Source organism: Perna viridis, chromosome 9 (genome assembly GCF_037379345.1).
Source record: "Perna viridis isolate PV_CMFRI_1.1 ecotype Kerala chromosome 9, ASM3737934v1, whole genome shotgun sequence".
Lineage (NCBI taxonomy): Eukaryota > Metazoa > Mollusca > Bivalvia > Mytilida > Mytilidae > Perna > Perna viridis.
In genome coordinates this window covers 10,368,201-10,387,047 of record NC_142453.1, presented here as the reverse complement: position 1 = coordinate 10,387,047, position 18,847 = coordinate 10,368,201, and the positions used below count along the sequence as shown (strand labels likewise).

The 18,847-nt window shown below is 32.8% G+C and overlaps 1 protein-coding gene across 1 annotated transcript; it reads left to right on the top strand.

The window, feature by feature from the left end:
* Positions 1-1,645: 1,645 nt before the first annotated feature.
* Positions 1,646-18,250, top strand: LOC148606641 (uncharacterized). The gene is made up of 9 exons (XM_088545098.1): positions 1,646-1,731; positions 3,477-3,592; positions 4,519-5,851; positions 7,408-7,617; positions 9,237-9,367; positions 10,770-10,843; positions 12,324-12,410; positions 14,449-14,531; positions 17,136-18,250. Exons 3-9 carry the CDS (start codon positions 4,538-4,540, stop codon positions 17,637-17,639), a joined length of 2,403 nt encoding a protein of 800 aa, XP_088401224.1. The 5' UTR covers positions 1,646-1,731; positions 3,477-3,592; positions 4,519-4,537; the 3' UTR covers positions 17,640-18,250.
* The last annotated feature ends 597 nt before the right edge of the window (positions 18,251-18,847 follow it).

The following is an 18,847-nucleotide window of genomic DNA, read 5'->3' as shown; positions in this document are numbered from 1 at the left end:
TCCATATATTAAGTTTGTTGATTTGCAACTTAAGTCATCGTGACTTCTTGTATGGAAGGTTTTGTTTGTAAGTGAACTGGAGAAGTAAGAGTCGGTTATAAAATGTTATCTGTTTTGCAATTTCTAATACCACATTTTGATATGATACAATGTGGTTCGTCATCGTTGTAGTCAAATATATCCTTTAAAGTGATGGAACATGGTTTGATAATTTTGAAATAGTCAGAAGTTTTGTACTGGAATAGATGGTCTGCAGACTGAACGTGTGATTGGGTACTTTTAGTTGAATTGGTCGGGGCACTTTCCATACCAGATGTGAGTGTGCTAAGATTCCCAGCTGGGGACACCACATTCTTAAAAGACAACAGAATGTTCGATCTGCTGTCAGGTTCCTCTTCTTAAAACCATTTACTTTAAAAAAATGTATTACTGGGTTGATGATACCCTCGGGGACAAAATCCACCAGCAGAGGTATCGACCCAGTGGTGTGAAAGAGTAATCAAGGGAACCAAGGTTATAACGGTCATCAAAAGAATGTAATCCGGGGACAAAAACCAGACATGGAAAACAGACACACACAACAAAGAACACAAGCTAACTAAAATCATACATACAAAGTAACAAAAGGAAAATGAGCAATTCGGACTCCACTAAAAACTGGGAGCATGGACCAGGTGCACCGGTATGGTAAGCGTCCTATGCTTTTCTAGAAACACCCGCCGAGTTGCTCATAAAAAGTCAAGTCCGGGGTAGACAAACGAGGAAAGGAAAACTATGACCCGTTGAATAAATCAGTTTTCATGGTGCAGATTATATTTTTATAAAATATATTTCTAAATTCTGACAAATCATTAAGTATCTGTCGAGGAACGATTGTAAGAGTGGTTTCGGGAGGAACCATGGGCTAATTTCAACATTCATTTTCTTTTTCAACATTCATTTCCTTATTCGCCATTTAAGGTCGCACAGAGTTGGGAATGGTCGCAATCGACTCGGGAGGTTCAGAGGTCTCATTTCAAGATTCATTTCCTCTTTCAACATTCATCTCTGACCCTTCCTTGCGACTATTCCTAACACTGTGCGACCTAAAATGACGAATAAGAAAATGCATGTTGAAAAAGGAAATGAACGTTGAAATGGGTCCTTGGTCCCTCTCGAATCCTCTCTTACAATTGTTCCTCAAAAGATGCTTAATGATTTGTTAGAATACAAAAATAAATCATTCGTGAAAATCATCTTTGGGGTGCTCCCCAAGATAATTTTCAATTTTGTATTCGAATGTTGAAAAACTAAAAGGAGACAACTTGAGCTTGTTACACGTCCTACAACGAGAATGAATTCGTCACCGTGTCCCAAGGAGGATTTTATATTGCTTATCATTTTTAGTCAGAAAAGTTCGTCCTGTCAAATGTTTTGCTTTATTACTTAATATTTGAAAAGAAAATTGTTTAAAAGCATTTTTTTTTATTCTTTAGATATGATTCCTCAATTTTTTGGTTAAATCCGTTTGAAATGTTTCGAAAAAAGTCCGTGATGTTTTTTTTTTTTTTTTTTTTCTCGTCTTGTTTGTTTTTTCTTTATATTAGGTTACATGACTATCCCCCGGAAAATTGCATATCCGATATTGTACCGATATTACTTTCTTATTGGTACTTCCGGTAACAAACTTCAATCCATCACTTCATTGCAAAATGAAAATTAATTATGAATTCTGCAATTAGGTTTTGTTAGGTAATATCCTTAAAGAAAAGTCCTCTCATTGATTTATAGTACTCATTGAAAAACGCTTTCCTGTAAGCAATAAAAAATTAAATGAAATAACAGTATCTTTTGATTTGACTTCGAACAAATTACACTCTTATGTTGTGTTCAAGTTTTTTAATCAGATGGTTGGTATTCAGATGGGAAAAATGTGCTCCACTACTCACTGACCTACTCCTTCACTCATATAAGGCTGACTTTATAGCTGATCTTAGGCCAAATAATTAAATATGTGTGGTTCTGGTCACCTCTTAGTCTTTGAATAAAGTCTACTAAAGAGGTTGAAGGAGAAGGAAAGCTCATTACCAAACTGTATGGCAAATGCCATGACATTCCATAATGTCCTTTTTATCTGTGGCAACATCCCTTCAGCACCTGTTTATTGAGTTTTCAGATCAAAATGTATACATTATGCCAGAGCTTGCCGAAACTATGTAAACTTTTTATACCAATTGCAATACTCATTTACAGTTGGGCTTCTGGAACAAGATTAAAGTAAACACTACATAGGTTTTATGATGGTCATCATCAACTTGTGGATATTATAGTGTACACATCTGCACCATAAGTAATGATTTGTTCACCGTTTCATAGTTTTCCTTTTGTCTACCCAGGAAGTGATATTTTATGAGCAGCCAACAGGTGTTTCTCGGTACATGTACGTGTAAGCAGAGGACATTTACCCTACGGATGTACCTAGTCCATGATTCCTGTTTTAGTGGAGTTCAGATCGCTCATTTATTTTTGTTTCTTTGTATGTGTTATTTTGGGTATTCATGCTTTTTATTTTATCTTTTTATTTTACATGTCAAGTCTGTCCTTGAAATACAGTATGTTCTATTGGTTTCTGCTTGAAAATTTTTTCCCTTGATCATGTTGATGACTCTTTCACATAGGTTTGGAAAAAATACTTTTGAACCATAGGTAAATTACAGTTTTAATTATGTCATGACTGTGTAAAGAAGTACATTTGGTGGAGAAAGTATTTCACTTCATGTATATAATGCACATGTACATAGCCTTTCCACAAAATGCATGTCATTTTATATGAAAAGACCAGTCAGACCCTTATAGACATCATTTTTTTTTTTTTTTTTACAAAAGATACAAAGTTTATTTCAGTTGCCCGAAAATGTGAGTAATCCATCTCTTAAATACTTTGCTTAATTATCAGCTGAAAGAATATTATCAATGTAAAACTATATGTAAAATTTCCGTAACTAGGGTCTTCAGGGTTTATTTTTATTTTGAAGCACTGGCTAAATGATGCTCTGACTATGGAATTTTCTGTGGTGCATGTTGTAATCAGGTTCAGCCACTGATGCCTTAACAAATTTTCAGAAACTTTTTTCTCTCATTACAATAGATGAAACTATTGTTTACTTAATTTTAATGAAATACTGTGAAAGTACTTTAAATTCGTGGATACCAATTTTCATGGATTAGGAAAGATACATGTACATGTACACAAGTTTGTGGCTTCTTGATTTCATGGTTTTGAGGTTTTTGGTATACACATGAATGGGAATCTCATTTTCGTTGGGAACCAAATTTTGTGGTCTGGCTCACTAACGAAAATTGGTACCCTGCAAACAAAAGAACTTCCACAGTATCATTGTTAACTTAAAAGCATCATCATAATTTTTTAAAAGCATTAAAAAAATGAGCACTGTTCTAGTGAGTAACTTGTCAAAATAATTATTTTGTCTTTGCAGGCTAAAGTTTATTTTGCTTGATCCCCTTGAGTGGGGCATAAACATCAGATAAACATAATGCCACTGCAAACGTCACAATTATTCTGACTGTTTTAGGACATGATTGTAGTAAACAGGTAATCAATTAATATACATTAGAGATTTCTTTATAATTATGCCATTTTCAGTGATTGGGATAAGAGGAGACCATGTGCCATTTATCACATTTCAGCTGAAAATGTACCATTAAAATCGGAAATTTTAATAGAGAATGTTTAAGTTTGGCCCTTTGAAATTCAATTTGAAAATGGCCCAGTCTCAAAATGTTCATCCCAATCTACTCAGTGCTTCTGTTAGTCTTGTCCCCTCCTGTTTGAATTACATAGAAAATAGGCTATTTGGGAACAAAAAAAGCTATGATTGATTGGTATTTTGGGAAAGTCTGCATGATTTGTCAATAATGTTGCTAAGGGAAGCAGCCCATATTCAGAGTTAAATTCAGGTTAACAAATTCACTGTCACTGCATTTGAGGGATTTTTTTTATTATTTTGGTTAGTAGTTGCCTCCCCACAACATACATGTACAAGTACATGTGGTTATTCAGATTTTATAAAAGATGCCTTTAGAAGCAAATGTTATGGTAATCCAGTGGTACATGTAGATTCATCTTGTTTGGACATGTTTTTTTTTCAAGAAGATACATATTTTCAGCAGTATTGCAGAGTACTAAACTTCAAATGCTTGTAATGACTTTCAGGTTGAAATTGTGCATGTCATATCTACATGTACATGTATCTAATCCGTCTACATGTACATGTATCTAATCCGTCTACATGTACATGTATCTAATCCGATTCATGGTTTATTTTCATACTGATGCTATATTTTTTACAAAGATTCAATTTTTATTAAAGTTCTTCTCATTTTGACTTGATAACCCCCTTTTTTATATTTCCACACCCCATCAGTAGTTGCCGAGATGTACTATTGTACTATAAGAATGTACAATATTCCTGCATGGATTAATACTGTAATGTTATGTGCATTGGCTCTTTTTTACAGACTCAAGTAGGCTCAAAAGATGGAGGAACCCTTGTATAAAAAGATGGAATACAGAGATAGAATTCTGAACTCCTTGTACCTTCTGCAGAATAAGAACTTTCTATGTGATGTCGAGATAGTTTCTAAAGATGGACCAGTTCCTTTGCACAGAATAATCATTGCTATTAGTGATTGTCATGTGTTTAAAGAGGCAGTAATTCAGATGGGAGAAGATCTATCTTTTGAGAAAAAATCAATAATCTGTAGCAGCTTTTCAAAACAGGCAGTTGTCACTCTTGTGAGGTACTTGTACACTGGAGAGGTAATAGTGAATCAAGAAAATATGCAAGAATTCATTGATCTTTGTAAATCAGTTCAGTTAAATGATGTTAGTGAAACATGCATTAAAGAGGTAAATACAGGTTTGTGTACTGCAAAACCAAAGGTCACTAAGGGAGATAAGTCCTTAGAAAATAGTGAGTTATCGCCTACAAGTGAAGAAACAGAGATTCCAACTACAAATACAAGAAGTCGAGCAATTCGTGGTAGGAAAAATGGAAAATCTAAGAAGTCTCCAAGAACTAGAGTTAAAAAATCTGCTGATAAATTAATCAAACAATCTGAGCAACTTGAAATCAACCAATCAGCATCTTTTTTGAATGGACACGTTGACATCTCTGTTGACACTCCCTCTAGTAATGAAAATGATATTTTAACCGAAACTTCCTCTCCAGTTAAAAAAAATGTACATGAGGAAGAAGAAACAAAACAAGCGATAATTAAACTAAATAAAGAAGGTGTTGAAGAAGAAAATGTCACCAAAGAAATAACTGATAAGGTCAATTTTAACATGATTGTGATGTCACCTAAACACAGTCCTTACTATGAGTCACCAGAACTAGATTATTTTGGACGGAATCGATCGAAGAAACGAAAGCTGGAAAATGCTGCAAATAAGGGGAAAAATAAAGAGAAAATAAGTTTAAAAAGGGGTACAAAACAAAACTCTACAAAAAGGGGTACAAAACAAAACTCTACAATGACGAAGAATAATAGTGATAATGAAAATGTGGATCATGAGCTTGAGGAAGAAATTTGTATTGAAGAAACAAAAAAGGGAAAAAAAGGTGCAAAAAGAAAAAGGGAAGTTGTACACCGCTGGTGTCATAAATGTGAGATTCGATTTCCTGAAAAAGAGCTACGAAAACACATGAGAACAGAGCATCCTCCATATGCCTGTAAACTGTGTACATGGACGGGATTGCTCAGTAGAGAGTTAGCTCTGCACATGTATAATAAACATGAGATGTTGGTGATGCCAGAGAAGTACCCACTGCTTTCTTGTGACCATAAGGTTTGTAACAGTTTCATATAAGGCCCAATATAACATGTCTCCTTCCTACTACCTTACTTACCCTACATTTTTTGTGTGTACATGTACCTTGAACATGTTATGACCATTTTGACTCTAGCACGGTTAAATTCTAGATTGTTACACCATTATGTTAGTATTACATGTACTTGATGTAAAATAAAACAATTACCTACGTTTACATATTTTGTATAAATGTTTATGAAATATAAAATAATCTCCCTACCTACCAGATCTGGAGTCAGTTACATGCAAAAGTAATTAGTTACGACCCAATTACTTGCTAAGTTCTTCAATTTAATTACAATTACACAGAATTTGTAAAGTAATTAATTACATGTAAATTACAACTACTTTGGTAATGTAATTACTTACTTCAATTACTTTTGTACATAATAAATAAGTAAAAAAATGTAATACAACATTTACATGTATACAGAAATCTAATAATTACAGTTTATAGTCATTGGGGACATTTTGCCGTGGAATTTCCAGATTTCTCTTCTGGTACATTTGTAGATCAAAATTATATAGAATGTTAGAATTCATGTTGACAGGAAATTGTCTGAATATAAAATGAAGCCATGCACTGATTTTCTTTTTCTTTTATTCAATACATTATGTTAATTGTAATCATTATATTAGTCAACATATATGGTAGGTCGTGGGTTTGGTCCTCGGCTTAGTCACTCAGAAGATGTGACGGTGATGTGATAGTGACGTGCTTATTTATTGATGTACAGGCTGTACATGTACATTTAGCACACCAAAAAGTTTGGTTCAGAGTGTCTGATTAGAACAAAGCAGTGTCTGTTGATTGATCAGTGGTTCTGGTCATGAAATGCATGAAAAATCTGCCATAATTAATCAATCAATATAAGAATTAAAATTTTGGGTTTATTTAGCTATAAGATACATGTACATGCACTGGTAGATCCTCCTTTAACGGTCATAGCATGGGTGTTAGCACCATATTTTGTATTATGTTATACATGTACAATGTATTTCTACATGTATATGAAAATTTTATTTATGCAGTGCACATGTGTAATATATCAATACATGTTTATAGATTTATTTTAGTCTGTAGATTTATTTACATGTGCATGTAGATGATGAGTTGTCTGAAACTTGCAGTGATATGGATTAAATAGGACCACATGGCCACTATAACATTCCAGCTGAAAAGTCCCATTAAAATAAGAAATTAATACAAAAGAAGTTAAAGAATAGCCCATTTAAATTCTGGCTTTCATAGATAACAGACAATTCTGAAAATTTTAATCACTTATTTCATACATTGTAACATATACAAATGTATTCTCAGGCTGTTCCAGTTGAACAATTTTATTTTAACGTGTAGGATTTTTAAAAATTTTTAAAATTTTTAAAAATCCTACAAGTAATTTTTTAACATGATACATTTGTGATATTGCAATTGCATATGTGTAATATATTTATGTACATGAAGATGAGATTTAGATCGATCAATTTTTCATGTTTTTTGTTCACTTTGATTTGTTTTAACTTGTTTGCAGGATTGCAACTTTAAGACCCTTGTGTCCTATGCCTTAGACAGACATAAAGAGTGCCACAACAGATTGGTACGCCATCTATGTGATGTATGTGGTTCAAGTTTTGCTACAGCTGGTGGTTTGAGAGAACATGCTTTACGCCATGCCGAGGAGAATCCAATCTACAAGTGTCAACAGTGTGATGCAGTCTTTGGATGGAAATGCAAGCTTAAAGTATGAAGGGTCTTATCTCAAGGGAAAAATAAGCAACAATTTCTCCTTGTTTGTGCTCACTTCTCCCATTTGTCTTTGACATGGAGAAGTTTTTGTAATAGATTACATCCGAACAAAAATGTCAATATTGTAATTTTTCAAACAGAATTTTCTATAACTTCTCCTTGTCGGTCATTTCTAGATTAGAATCTGAGTACATACCCCACTTATAAGAGAAAGGCTATATTGCATTCACCTGGCTTATTTTTTTGCTTGTTATGTCTTTAATTATTTGGAAACATTTTTTTTTCAGTTTCTAATACAATGTAATTAGATTTGGTTTCATATTTTGTACATATATGTATGCATGTATGTACCTATGTACCTTTAACACGACAAGTAATAGAGTATATATTATCTCAATACCACTATGTTACAGTAATGTAGACTCCTCTATATACAGGATAATTTCAATTGTGGTATGAGCATTACAACAATCAGTGAAGTTCAGTCCTGTGTACTGTACACAAAAAATTGCATAAAAAGGCAGGGTTTAGTCCAGATTGCATGTGGTAGAGCACAGATATGTGCAGAATGGTTACTATACCCAACTCTTTCTTTTTCTCTACAAACCACCCCCTTCCTTAAATAATAAATCGGTGATTCGTGTAAGTACTCCAGAGTCGAGAAAATATTTGATAGTATATGACTGTTACTTGGCATATATTGACTGGAAAATGCATGTTGAGGTAGAAATTAGGTGTTAATCAACAATCTATTTATAATTCTTTTTAAGGGTGGAGGGTTATAGAGAAAAAAGGGGGAGTGTGTTGTAGAGAAAAAGGAAGGATTGGGTATAGTATCCATTGTGCATGTACATGTATCTGTGTGGTAGAGGTATAAAAGTTTGAAATAATGAATATATTCTCTGAACATGAGATTGCTCTTTGCTGTAAAGAAAAATGACATAATTTTATTTACATGTACATTATGTAGGAAAAATCTACATTTGTCTTGCAGGTTTACACACTATTATGAATAACATTAATTCTTATAAAAATATCATAGAATATAGTAAATATATGAATAAGGATATAACAAAACAAAAAAATTATTATAAAACAGAATTTTGATGTTAAAAAAAAAACATATATCACTCAACTTGGTTACAACATGACAATGAGCCTTAATTAATAAAGGCAATATTTACATGGACTCTAAATTCAATATTTTGCATACCATCAACAATTTAGTAGATAGAATTTCTAAACAGTTAACCGACATCTTTTCATATTTAAAAATGAAAATTGGAGGTTACCAAACTTTTTTTCTGGTATAAATTTCAAGAAAATAAAATTCTCATCACATTTTTTTCCCACCAATTATCTCCCCTTAAAAGAGGCTTTACACAATTAATATTTTTAATTTTACCAGTCAAATTTTTATGTCAAAAATTCTTTCAAATAACTTAAAAATACTGTTTTTACACCATATTAAGCATTATTATTTCATTGCAACTATATACATGTATGTTTGTATGATTTTGTAAAATGACTTAAAAAAGAATGCTCCATGTAATAGGTATGTTCTACCTTAACAGATTATAACTAAATATAAAAAAATGTCTCTTTTTTATATAGAGTCACGAGTTGAAAGAGCATGGTACGTACTTGCTGTGTGAGATCTGTCCATACAAAACCAAGTATAAAGACAAGCTTACAATGCATCTACATCATGAGCATGGACAGCCACTACCAGAAAAACAAAAAATGTAAGATCAAGTTGATCAGACATGGTATTAGGCTATATCTATGATGGAGCTGGCTGTCGTATTGTAGACAAAACAGCACCTCCACACTTGTGCAGTCGTCTACTTCCGTGTTGACAAAATTTTTCCTTTCTGTCAGAAATATTTTTTAGTCATTCATAGTTCTGGTTTTACATTCTATATATAAACGATGTCACTGACACTCTGTCCATATTAAGTGGTTGTAAGTACAGTGCAACCTGTCTTAACCAACCCTGAACTGAATAACTCAAAATTTCCAACCTGAATCAGAAAACTGTCTAATCCAGATTACATCAGTTTTAATGTATTTTTAACCTTGGTAAAGCTAGCACCTGCATAAACCAAACAAATTTTAAAAGGGATTCAGTTTATTCAGGTTTCACTGTTTCAATGTACATTTCATTGGTCTACTTAATTAGGGTAGATTCAAGGGAAACAATTACACTTTTGTGTTAAATCTCTGTAAGAATCAGACATTTCCAGCAATACTGAATTCAAGTAGCAGTCATTTTAGATAGACAAAGACTCTCTTGAGATTAGCTAATCCTATAACAGACTTTTTTGCAGTTTGTCAGATTGGTGGAATTTTGTCATTCAGGTTTCTGATTTTGTGTAAATATTACAAAGAATTGTACTATAATATAGATGAACCAATCTTGGAGTTGGTGGTCACAAATTATGTTTACTTGTGATGCATCAGCAGAACTTGAAAATAATTATAGGCAACCGTCAACTCCAAATGTATGATAACAAAACAGAGTTTGAAATTGTAGCTTGCCGCCAGCCCGAGACTGGCTAATTTCAGCAAAAATTATATGGCTGTGTAGTAAATATATTGAAAAATTGTATTCAGGACTTGCTAGAATTTGGGTGAGTTTCCTACCAAGTTAAATAAAACTTCAAATGCATTACAGCTGTATATATCAGTTCTATGAATGTTTCTGTGAAAATGTGAATTTAAGAACAAATAAATAAGGGCTGATTAAGATGGCTCCGGTCTCAACTCATTCTTGACATTCTACATGTTCTATGTTATGACAAATGTTGGATTTGTATTTTGAACTGTTATACTTACAACTTTGCTATCAGTAAGATGTAAGACAAGGGTTTATGCAGTTTTTGAGTAATAATGCTTATAAGATTACAATTAAACTAAACTGTTTAAGTATTTCACTTTGGCCAAATAAACAAGAAAAAGAGTACCAGGGTAAACTTGTTTTCTTACATGTAAACTATACAAAAATCTAACAATTGTTTTAAAATATTGAAAACAAATACTTGAATATATGACCACACTGAATGTCTCCAATGAGAACACTACATAATTAGAGTTCGTTCTAGTCATTCATTTCATATCATTATTTTTATTTATATTTATTTTTAGATTACGCTGTGACCAATGTGATTTCTATTGTATAAACAACAGTAAACTAAGATTCCATAAGTTACGGCATGAAGGTACAGTATACAATTCTGTTGCTTCAATTGTTTTTTTTTTTTTTTTTCAGATCAGTAATAATCTATCTTACAAAATCTTATATGTGATCGAAATAGATCTGTCTGTCAGGAAGGTTTTTTTGTGTAAAAACTTTAATTTCTCTCTTTCCTTATTCAAATTTAATAGCAAGGTTTTCATAAATATTCCTTTCTGCGCTGGATTACGATTATTGCTAGTACATGTATATGTATCATTTCTTATACAGTTTTTCATAGGGTAAATATTGCTATTGATGCGGGCATATCTAGATGCCTCTTAATATGCTCAGAATGTAGGATATTGCTTCTCAAATTAAAAATAAAATTAAGGGGGCCATGCCAAAAATCCCCCAAGCAAGGTTAGCCTGTTTCACAGGCTTCACACAGAATAGTGGAATGACTTCAGGTAAAGTGAATCATTTATATCACTTGATCAAGGGAAAGTTATGTTTGAAAAAATGAGCCATATAAAGAACCATCAAGAAGTATACAATTATACTTATAGTGGTTGTTAAATTTATTTCTAAAGGGAGACAACTCAACTTTTGTTTTTCATCTACACATATCTTGAGTTCTTTTTTTTACTTTTCATGATAACAGTACGATCAGAACTACAAGTAGATGTTAAAGAGGAAGACCTAGAGTAAGGGACACAACTGTTACTTAGATTGTAAAGTTTATATTCACAACTTTACATCTATCTTCTGTAAGCATCAAAGTAACTCAGACTGATTTTATTCTGTTTCAAAGAAAAGCTTGAAAGTCTTTGGTGAAATTGAATATGATACAAACATATCACTGATTGAAAGAGTTATTTCCCTTACCCTAGGTCTACCTCCTTAAGTGAAAAATTTAATTAATAATTTGACCCATGCAAAGTGAAGGATGGGGACAGTGTCAATTTTTAGTTTTTTTTAATTATCTTGAGTGTATAAGAATTGGAAGAGTTGTAAGATTCTATATTTTTCTTTCGATTTGATTGATGATTGTCACATGCATTCTAGTCATAGTTCCAATCTTAGTTTACTGGGCTAAAAGAAAAATCAAGAGCAAGTAAAAATAAAAAATCAGTTTCACAAACAAAAGTAAAATCTGTTTGATATGACTTATACCTTTTACCTTTCTTTTGTCATAAGTTATGATCAGTTACAATATTTTATGAAATCCACCACGATTTTTTTTAATAAAACTTTTTTTATACCCTGCCACATAAAGTAGTGAGGTATTATGTGATACCCTACAAAATTTGTGTGTCTGTCTGTCTGTCCAACAACAATTTCCAGATTATATCTTGAGAATGGTACATTGGATAATCTATTGTTTAGTACCATAAAATACAAGTTAACTTCATTTTTCAGCTATATGTAATTCAAAATTATAGTTTTCAAGTTGAAACTTTGGCCTTTTTTTGCCTTTATATGGGGTATTACTTAATGTTCCAAAAATGCCCTATCTTTTTTAGGTGTGAAAAACCATACCTGTAGCCAGTGTGGCAAATCTTATCTTAATTCACACCAGTTGAAGATTCACATCAACAGTACACATGGAGGTTTGTATATAGACAATTACATTACACTGACTTGATTTTAAATAAACCATATAAGAATGATGTTTTCAGTTGTGGGACAAAGTGAGTCTCTGTTATATGAAAATAGGAGATGTGATATTATTGCCAATAAGACAGTCATCCACAAAATATCAAGTAACGGACAATTACACTTCTACAGGTCACCATATGGTCTTCATTGATGGGCAATATTTGTACCCTAAAGCAAGCTGTAAAAGGTCCCCAAACAAAAGAAGTGAAACTATTCAAAAAAGATAAAAATCGAGTTGAGGAGGTAGGCCTACAGTAAGGGACACAACTCTTACAAATCATTGGAATGTTTGTATCCAGCATTGTACATCAGTCTCATATCAGCATTAAAATAACTTGGACTGATTTCATTGATCTGCTTCAAATGAAAGCTTGATAGGCTTTGGTGAAATTGGATATGATACAAACATATCACTGCTTTCAAGAGTTATGTCCCTTACGCTAGGTCAACCTCCTTAAATTAACATATCAAATGGGATAGGAATTTAAAGTGACACTGATTTCAAGAGTTATGTCCCTTACAATAGGTCTACCTCCTTTATCTATAGAAAAAATGTAAAGTCATTTTCACCATTTCGAAGTGAAACCTGTCTAAACCTAACTCAGTTTTTATAAGTGTTTGGTTTACAGAGGTTCAAAATCTTATACACAAGGACTTCAAAAAGTTTCTGGGTAAGAAAGATTTCACTGTTTATCAATTTTTTTGTTAAGTCTGTGTTTTGTTATTTTCTTCATATTGCAATAGAGAATTTTTAAAAAGTGGTCAAAGTCATAAAAAGTGGTCAAAGTCATAAAAAGTGGTCAAAGTCATAAAAAGTGGTCAAAGTCATAAAAATTGATCTATTCTGATTCAAATTGGGCAATATATATGACAACTTCAAAACAATGAAATATTTGTGATATGACAACTTACAGATGTATTCAGTCAGTAACATACTGTGTCTATATTGTTGTATGTATGTTGATTTTTCCTATGTTTATTGTTGAGGCCGGACTTTGAATTATAAAACCAATAGATCTACACTGAAATATATTTTAACAGAACCTTGAATAATCTGAAAACCTGTCTAAACCAGACCCTTTTAAAAGTCCCTTTATACATTTGTACATGTATAATCAAATTTTAAACCTAAACCAAACCAATTTTAAATTCCAATGAGTTTGGTTAAGGTTACAGACCACCAATTCAACCAATGAGCATTTGGAACGTACGCAAAAATAGTCCTACGCAGAAATTACCCCTGTTCCTCATAGTGCTGTGAAAAAAGTTCTCATCTTATTTAAAAAATTTAAACAGTTTCTGAAAGGAAAAACATTTCTGTACATTTTATAGGTGCATTTTGCTTCTTGTGATGTGAAGCCTAATCTCCATAATGATTTTTAAATATACCCCTATCTTGTGAAAACACTGGGATTTCCCATGCTATTTATAGACCACTTCTGGTGGCCAGTACTGCACTGCAAGTCTGCTAACCCCACATGCCATTCTGAGGATTGTGAGCTGACATATGTAGAATCATGCTGATATATAGTCCTCTGCAGGTTAAAGTTAAGGTAAAGTCCAGAGAAGCCATTGAATATTGTGAAATTAGCATAGAAGCCTATGGGAAGTGGAATTAGTGGTTTTTAGCCTTAAGACAAGGTTTCACTATATCTGTTTATAATGTCATAGCAGTGTAAAAGTACATATATTGTGTATACCTTATTTATCACAATGTTTTATTATTCTGGAAAAGAAAGTGCAAATCTATTCGACGATGTCTTCACAATAACAACAAAAATGCATCATGAAATTATTACATTTTTTATTAGGGTTTTTCTGAATGTCTTGGAAAATTCAACACAGCTATATAATGGGGTTTATTTTCGGAATAATTTGACGATAACTTTTTGTTTACTGAGGACTTTGTTTTTTTCCTCTGATCATGATTGAAAGTTGGGGTATCACTAGTGAGACCAGGTTCACACATTTCTTGTACTTTTTTTACAGATAGAAGATTTAGCTGCCATCTATGTAACTATGTTAGTAAAAGGAAGTCAGAAATCAATAACCATATCAACTCAAGGCATTCTGTAAGTAATGGATGCTGTTACCTTCAAGGTTTTTAATTTTTACATATACAAAGTATATCAATGTCTGTCCCCAATTGGAATTCCTCAGACTTTCTTGTTACACAGAAGAAAAACCTTAGATGCAGTAGGCATAAAGATGAATATGTTTGGAATTTTTCTGATCAGATTCTAGTAAGTAACGAAAGTGGACACCACATTAACGGCATTAACTGTAATGTCATATTTGTTATTGATGTATTCTGTAAATAATGGTCCTGTGGCTTGGTTTCAATCTAACAACAAAGTTTTTTTTTTCTATCTAATTTTGTATGTAGCTCATGCAAAGGTTTAATGATTTTGGAAGGTTCTTCTGTCTGTGCTGTAAGTCACCATAATTTGCTGTGATAGAATTTTGATGTTTATACCGTAGGAAGTTCCAGGGTAATATGTGATATCCTACGAAAAGTTGGGTGTTTGTCCGTCCCCTGACAGTTTCCACTTGATTTCTTTATAAGATATCAAGGGATCTTTTTCCAAATTTTGTGTACTCATCATGAAATACAGATTATGATTTAATATCAGTTCAATCAAATTATTTGCCAAAAGTTACAGCCATTTTTAATTGCTTTTTTTTTTTTTAAATATAAAATGAAGTGTTGGTGACCATAACAAATTGGATGGGATTGATTTTTTGTAGCCCAAACTTGTAGAGTGGAGGTTATATAGCAGTAGGGGTGTTTGTCCTTCCTTCCTTCTGTTACACGGGGCCGAGACAGTGGATCTCTTATCTATTATTTTTTACTGGGTGTCCAATATGAAGGCACATTGAGTATATGAGAATGCTCACTCTTACATACTAAGGTTTTTTTTATTGTTTGTTTCAGTTAAAAAAAATTTTCTTCATTTGAAACTCCACTGTTTAATACTGATTTTAATATTTAAGTACCTGTCCATATAAAATTCAGACACTGCCAATGGTAAAGTGATTTATGGTGTAGAAAATCCCACAGAACAAACAATGATTTGTCAGTCTACACATGCTATATATTTACATAATAATAATCATTTCTGTATTCAGATCTGCACTTTTGAGAAAATCATGCATTCATCTCCCACTAAAATCAACCACATAAAACCAAGTCAAGAACGATAACTCTTGCAAAGTGCCAATTTTATGTACAATCTATATAATGTTTATCTCAAAAGTGCAACAACCAAATAAAAAACTAATACTGGTTATTTGAACAAGAAATACAACTGAATTTGGTGGATTTTTGACATGCATGAATCACCTTCTGTCTGATTTTTTGACAGGCTTATGCTTAATATTTTTAATAGTGCATCTTTATAAAAATTATATTAAGTTTTATGTCTTTATAGTGCATAAATATATAAAGTCCTTTTTAAAATAATTCACTATTTAAGCATGTACAAGTTAATTTTTAGTCTTAAAAGATGCTGGCGTAAAGCCTGTCAAAACCAAACTCTGAGTAAGCAAAGACCTTAACCTGAGTAAACTGGAAACTTTCAGTCTGAAAACTAATTTAAAGTGTCTGTCCCTGTAAGAATCAGGCAGTGGGTGAAACATGGTATGAGAATATCCATCATTTTGGTAGTGTAATTTGCACGGTCTGAACCAAGGAACAAAGACAAGATTTTCCATATTTTGTTGGTGCATTGAGTTATAATTTCATTGAAATGCATTGAAAATGAACATTTCAAGAGCAGATTACTCTGTCAAAAACCACATTTTTCTAACATTCTATTGAAAAATTTCTGAGAAAAGCCAATGATGCAGAGATCAAGTAATGGTCTTTTCAAATATAGTAAGCATCCTTGATTGATATTACATTGTCAGATTGATGGAGTTTTGACATGCATGTTTCTGATTTTTTCCATTTTGTCTGATTCTTACTAACACTTCCATTTAATATATAACCCTCAACGAAAGTGGTGAGGTATAATTTGATACCATATGATGGTTGTTAAATTTGCAGATTTAAGGAAAAAAAGTATCTGAAAATTATGATGCCTCTAAATTTGGTGGATGCCAAGTGGTGAACTAAATACTGAGCCAATTGCAAAGATTCTGTGGAATTTGTTTTTGTTTTTTTAGACGGATTGCTAAAATACACCAAAATTTGCATGGGTACTCTATAGGGTACCCTCTGTCCCTCCATCCACTGATGGTTTGATAACTTGAGGAAAATTCAATTATTTATTTAAACTTTACACAGTTGTTAAATACCATAAATACAGGTTAAGTTTAATTTTCAACAAAATCCAAAATGTAATTTTTGAGTAATGCTTCCAGTATTTTGAACATTTTGCCACATTCCCCCTTTTTTCAGCATTACATGGCAAAGTATCACTTGTTGTTCCAGTAATACACTATTTTTTTCGTCTTTTTATGTGATTAATTCTGAGTATACATTTACATTTATGCAAATATAAGTACCATTACAAATTGGAATACTGCTCCTTTTAAATACATGTACATATACATTGTTGCAATCTTAGCTATTAGTAATAGCAGCCTACTTCCAACTAATTAGTACTGTCTCCCCTATGCTTATTAGTTCTGAATTTATAAGTTTTATGAAATCTGTTGCACTTCTATTTTAGGATGTACGACCCTTTACCTGTAACTTATGTGACTATTCCTGTAAGTTGAGAGGGAACCTTCAGAAGCACATCAGAATGGTACACAAAGTTGAGGTTGTCACAAGAAACTCTCTTCACAAAAACATGCTGCAGACTGGCAAAGGTTACAGTGAACTCCTAAGTGCCATGAAAACAGATGAGATTCGGTTGGGTGAAAAAGTTGAAACAACAACCATAGAAAGTGAGACCGAACATACTCAGAATGAAAAACAATTGGATCAAATTCCTTCCTCCGGTAATGTTGAGGTTGTCAGGCTACCATACGACCAATCTTATCCGCAAGGTCATATTAATGAATATTACCGTAGAAATATAGAAGCTATGATGAAAAGTCGTGATGAAGAGGAAGTAAGGCCTCAACAGACTTACACTCACTTAGCCAGTAGTATTTACCATGTTACTAATACTGAGACTGTACACACTACAAATACTGTGCAAGGATTACCTCAGGCTTATTCAAACTAGGTCAGCTGGGAGAGCCACCAGTTATACCATTTCATTTCTTTATTATACCCCCACTTACCATGTGGGGGATATATTGTGATAGGGGGTACCCATACTTCCCTCCAATGGCTCCATCTGTTCTTCCATCTATAATTTCACAGAGGGGGTCCATCTCTCATCAATTACTCCTTTTACACTGCTGAATGGAATGTAATGAAAATCACAGAATTCCTAGTGTGCACCTCCTATAGTGTGAAATTAGTATTGTTCATGGGGTACAAAATTTCATAGCATTCGATTGTCCAAACGATTGTAGAAATATGGAGTGTGAATGTTATTTAAAAAAAATGAGTTGATGCGAGGCATCCCCAAATTTGGGATCACCCTTGTGTAGGTTGTATACTTGTTGGGCTGCATATTTGATAGTGGGAGCAAGACCCTGTGTGTAGACCAAAATGCATCATTTGTTCAGTGGTTTTTTCTTCACCATGAATCACTTAAGCATGGGCAGTGTCTGAATATGCATGTACTTCAGATGTGTGTTATTCTCATAGTGACAGCAAGCATTAAATTCATAAAGCATATTTTCTGGATTTTTATTGTCATTACTGAAATAAATATTGTTAATATTAGATTATTTAATATTTTTTCAACGAGATTGGAACGAGAAACTCCCGCCAATATGGATCTTAATCCTGGCCAATATGACCTATTGGACGAGTAAAAGCCGTATTGGACTAGTATACAATTCGTATTGGACGGCTAAATCTCGTATTAGCGCACTTTTGTGTTTTTTATTGTATTGGCAGTTTTTATCGTATTTATGCTAATATTCGAACGTTAGTCAATAAAGTCGTTATTAATCAACTACCCAAAATACGTTGAAATATGTCAAAAAACCGGGCTTCTAGACGGGGCCAGTATAAGAAAAAGAGGGCCATTACGGCTTCATAACTCCGGGCTTCTAGACGGGGCCAGTATAAGAAAAAGAGGGCCATTACGGCTTCATAACTTCCGGTCGTTCGACACCGCCATTTTGAGTTAGAATTGGATTAAAAGCTGCAGAAACTCAAAAAAATCTTCCATTTTATACACAAAGGATATTTAAGACTGATTAATGCAAATAAACCTACATGCTTTTGGTAAAACACGAAAACAACGTTAACTGTTCTACAAATCATCTAGTTGAGTTGGTTAATAAAATAGTCAATAAATATGTAATTTCATAT

What these genes read in the sequence shown, in the direction of transcription:
- LOC148606641 (XM_088545098.1), top strand. Translation starts at nt 4,538, where the DNA reads ATGGAGGAACCCTTGTATAAAAAGATGGAATACAGAGATAGAATTCTG. An exon ending in TGCTTTCTTGTGACCATAAG is followed by an intron (nt 5,852 to 7,407) that starts GTTTGTAACAGT and finishes ACTTGTTTGCAG; the next exon opens with GATTGCAACTTTAAGACCCT. An exon ending in GATGGAAATGCAAGCTTAAA is followed by an intron (nt 7,618 to 9,236) that starts GTATGAAGGGTC and finishes TTTTTTATATAG; the next exon opens with AGTCACGAGTTGAAAGAGCA.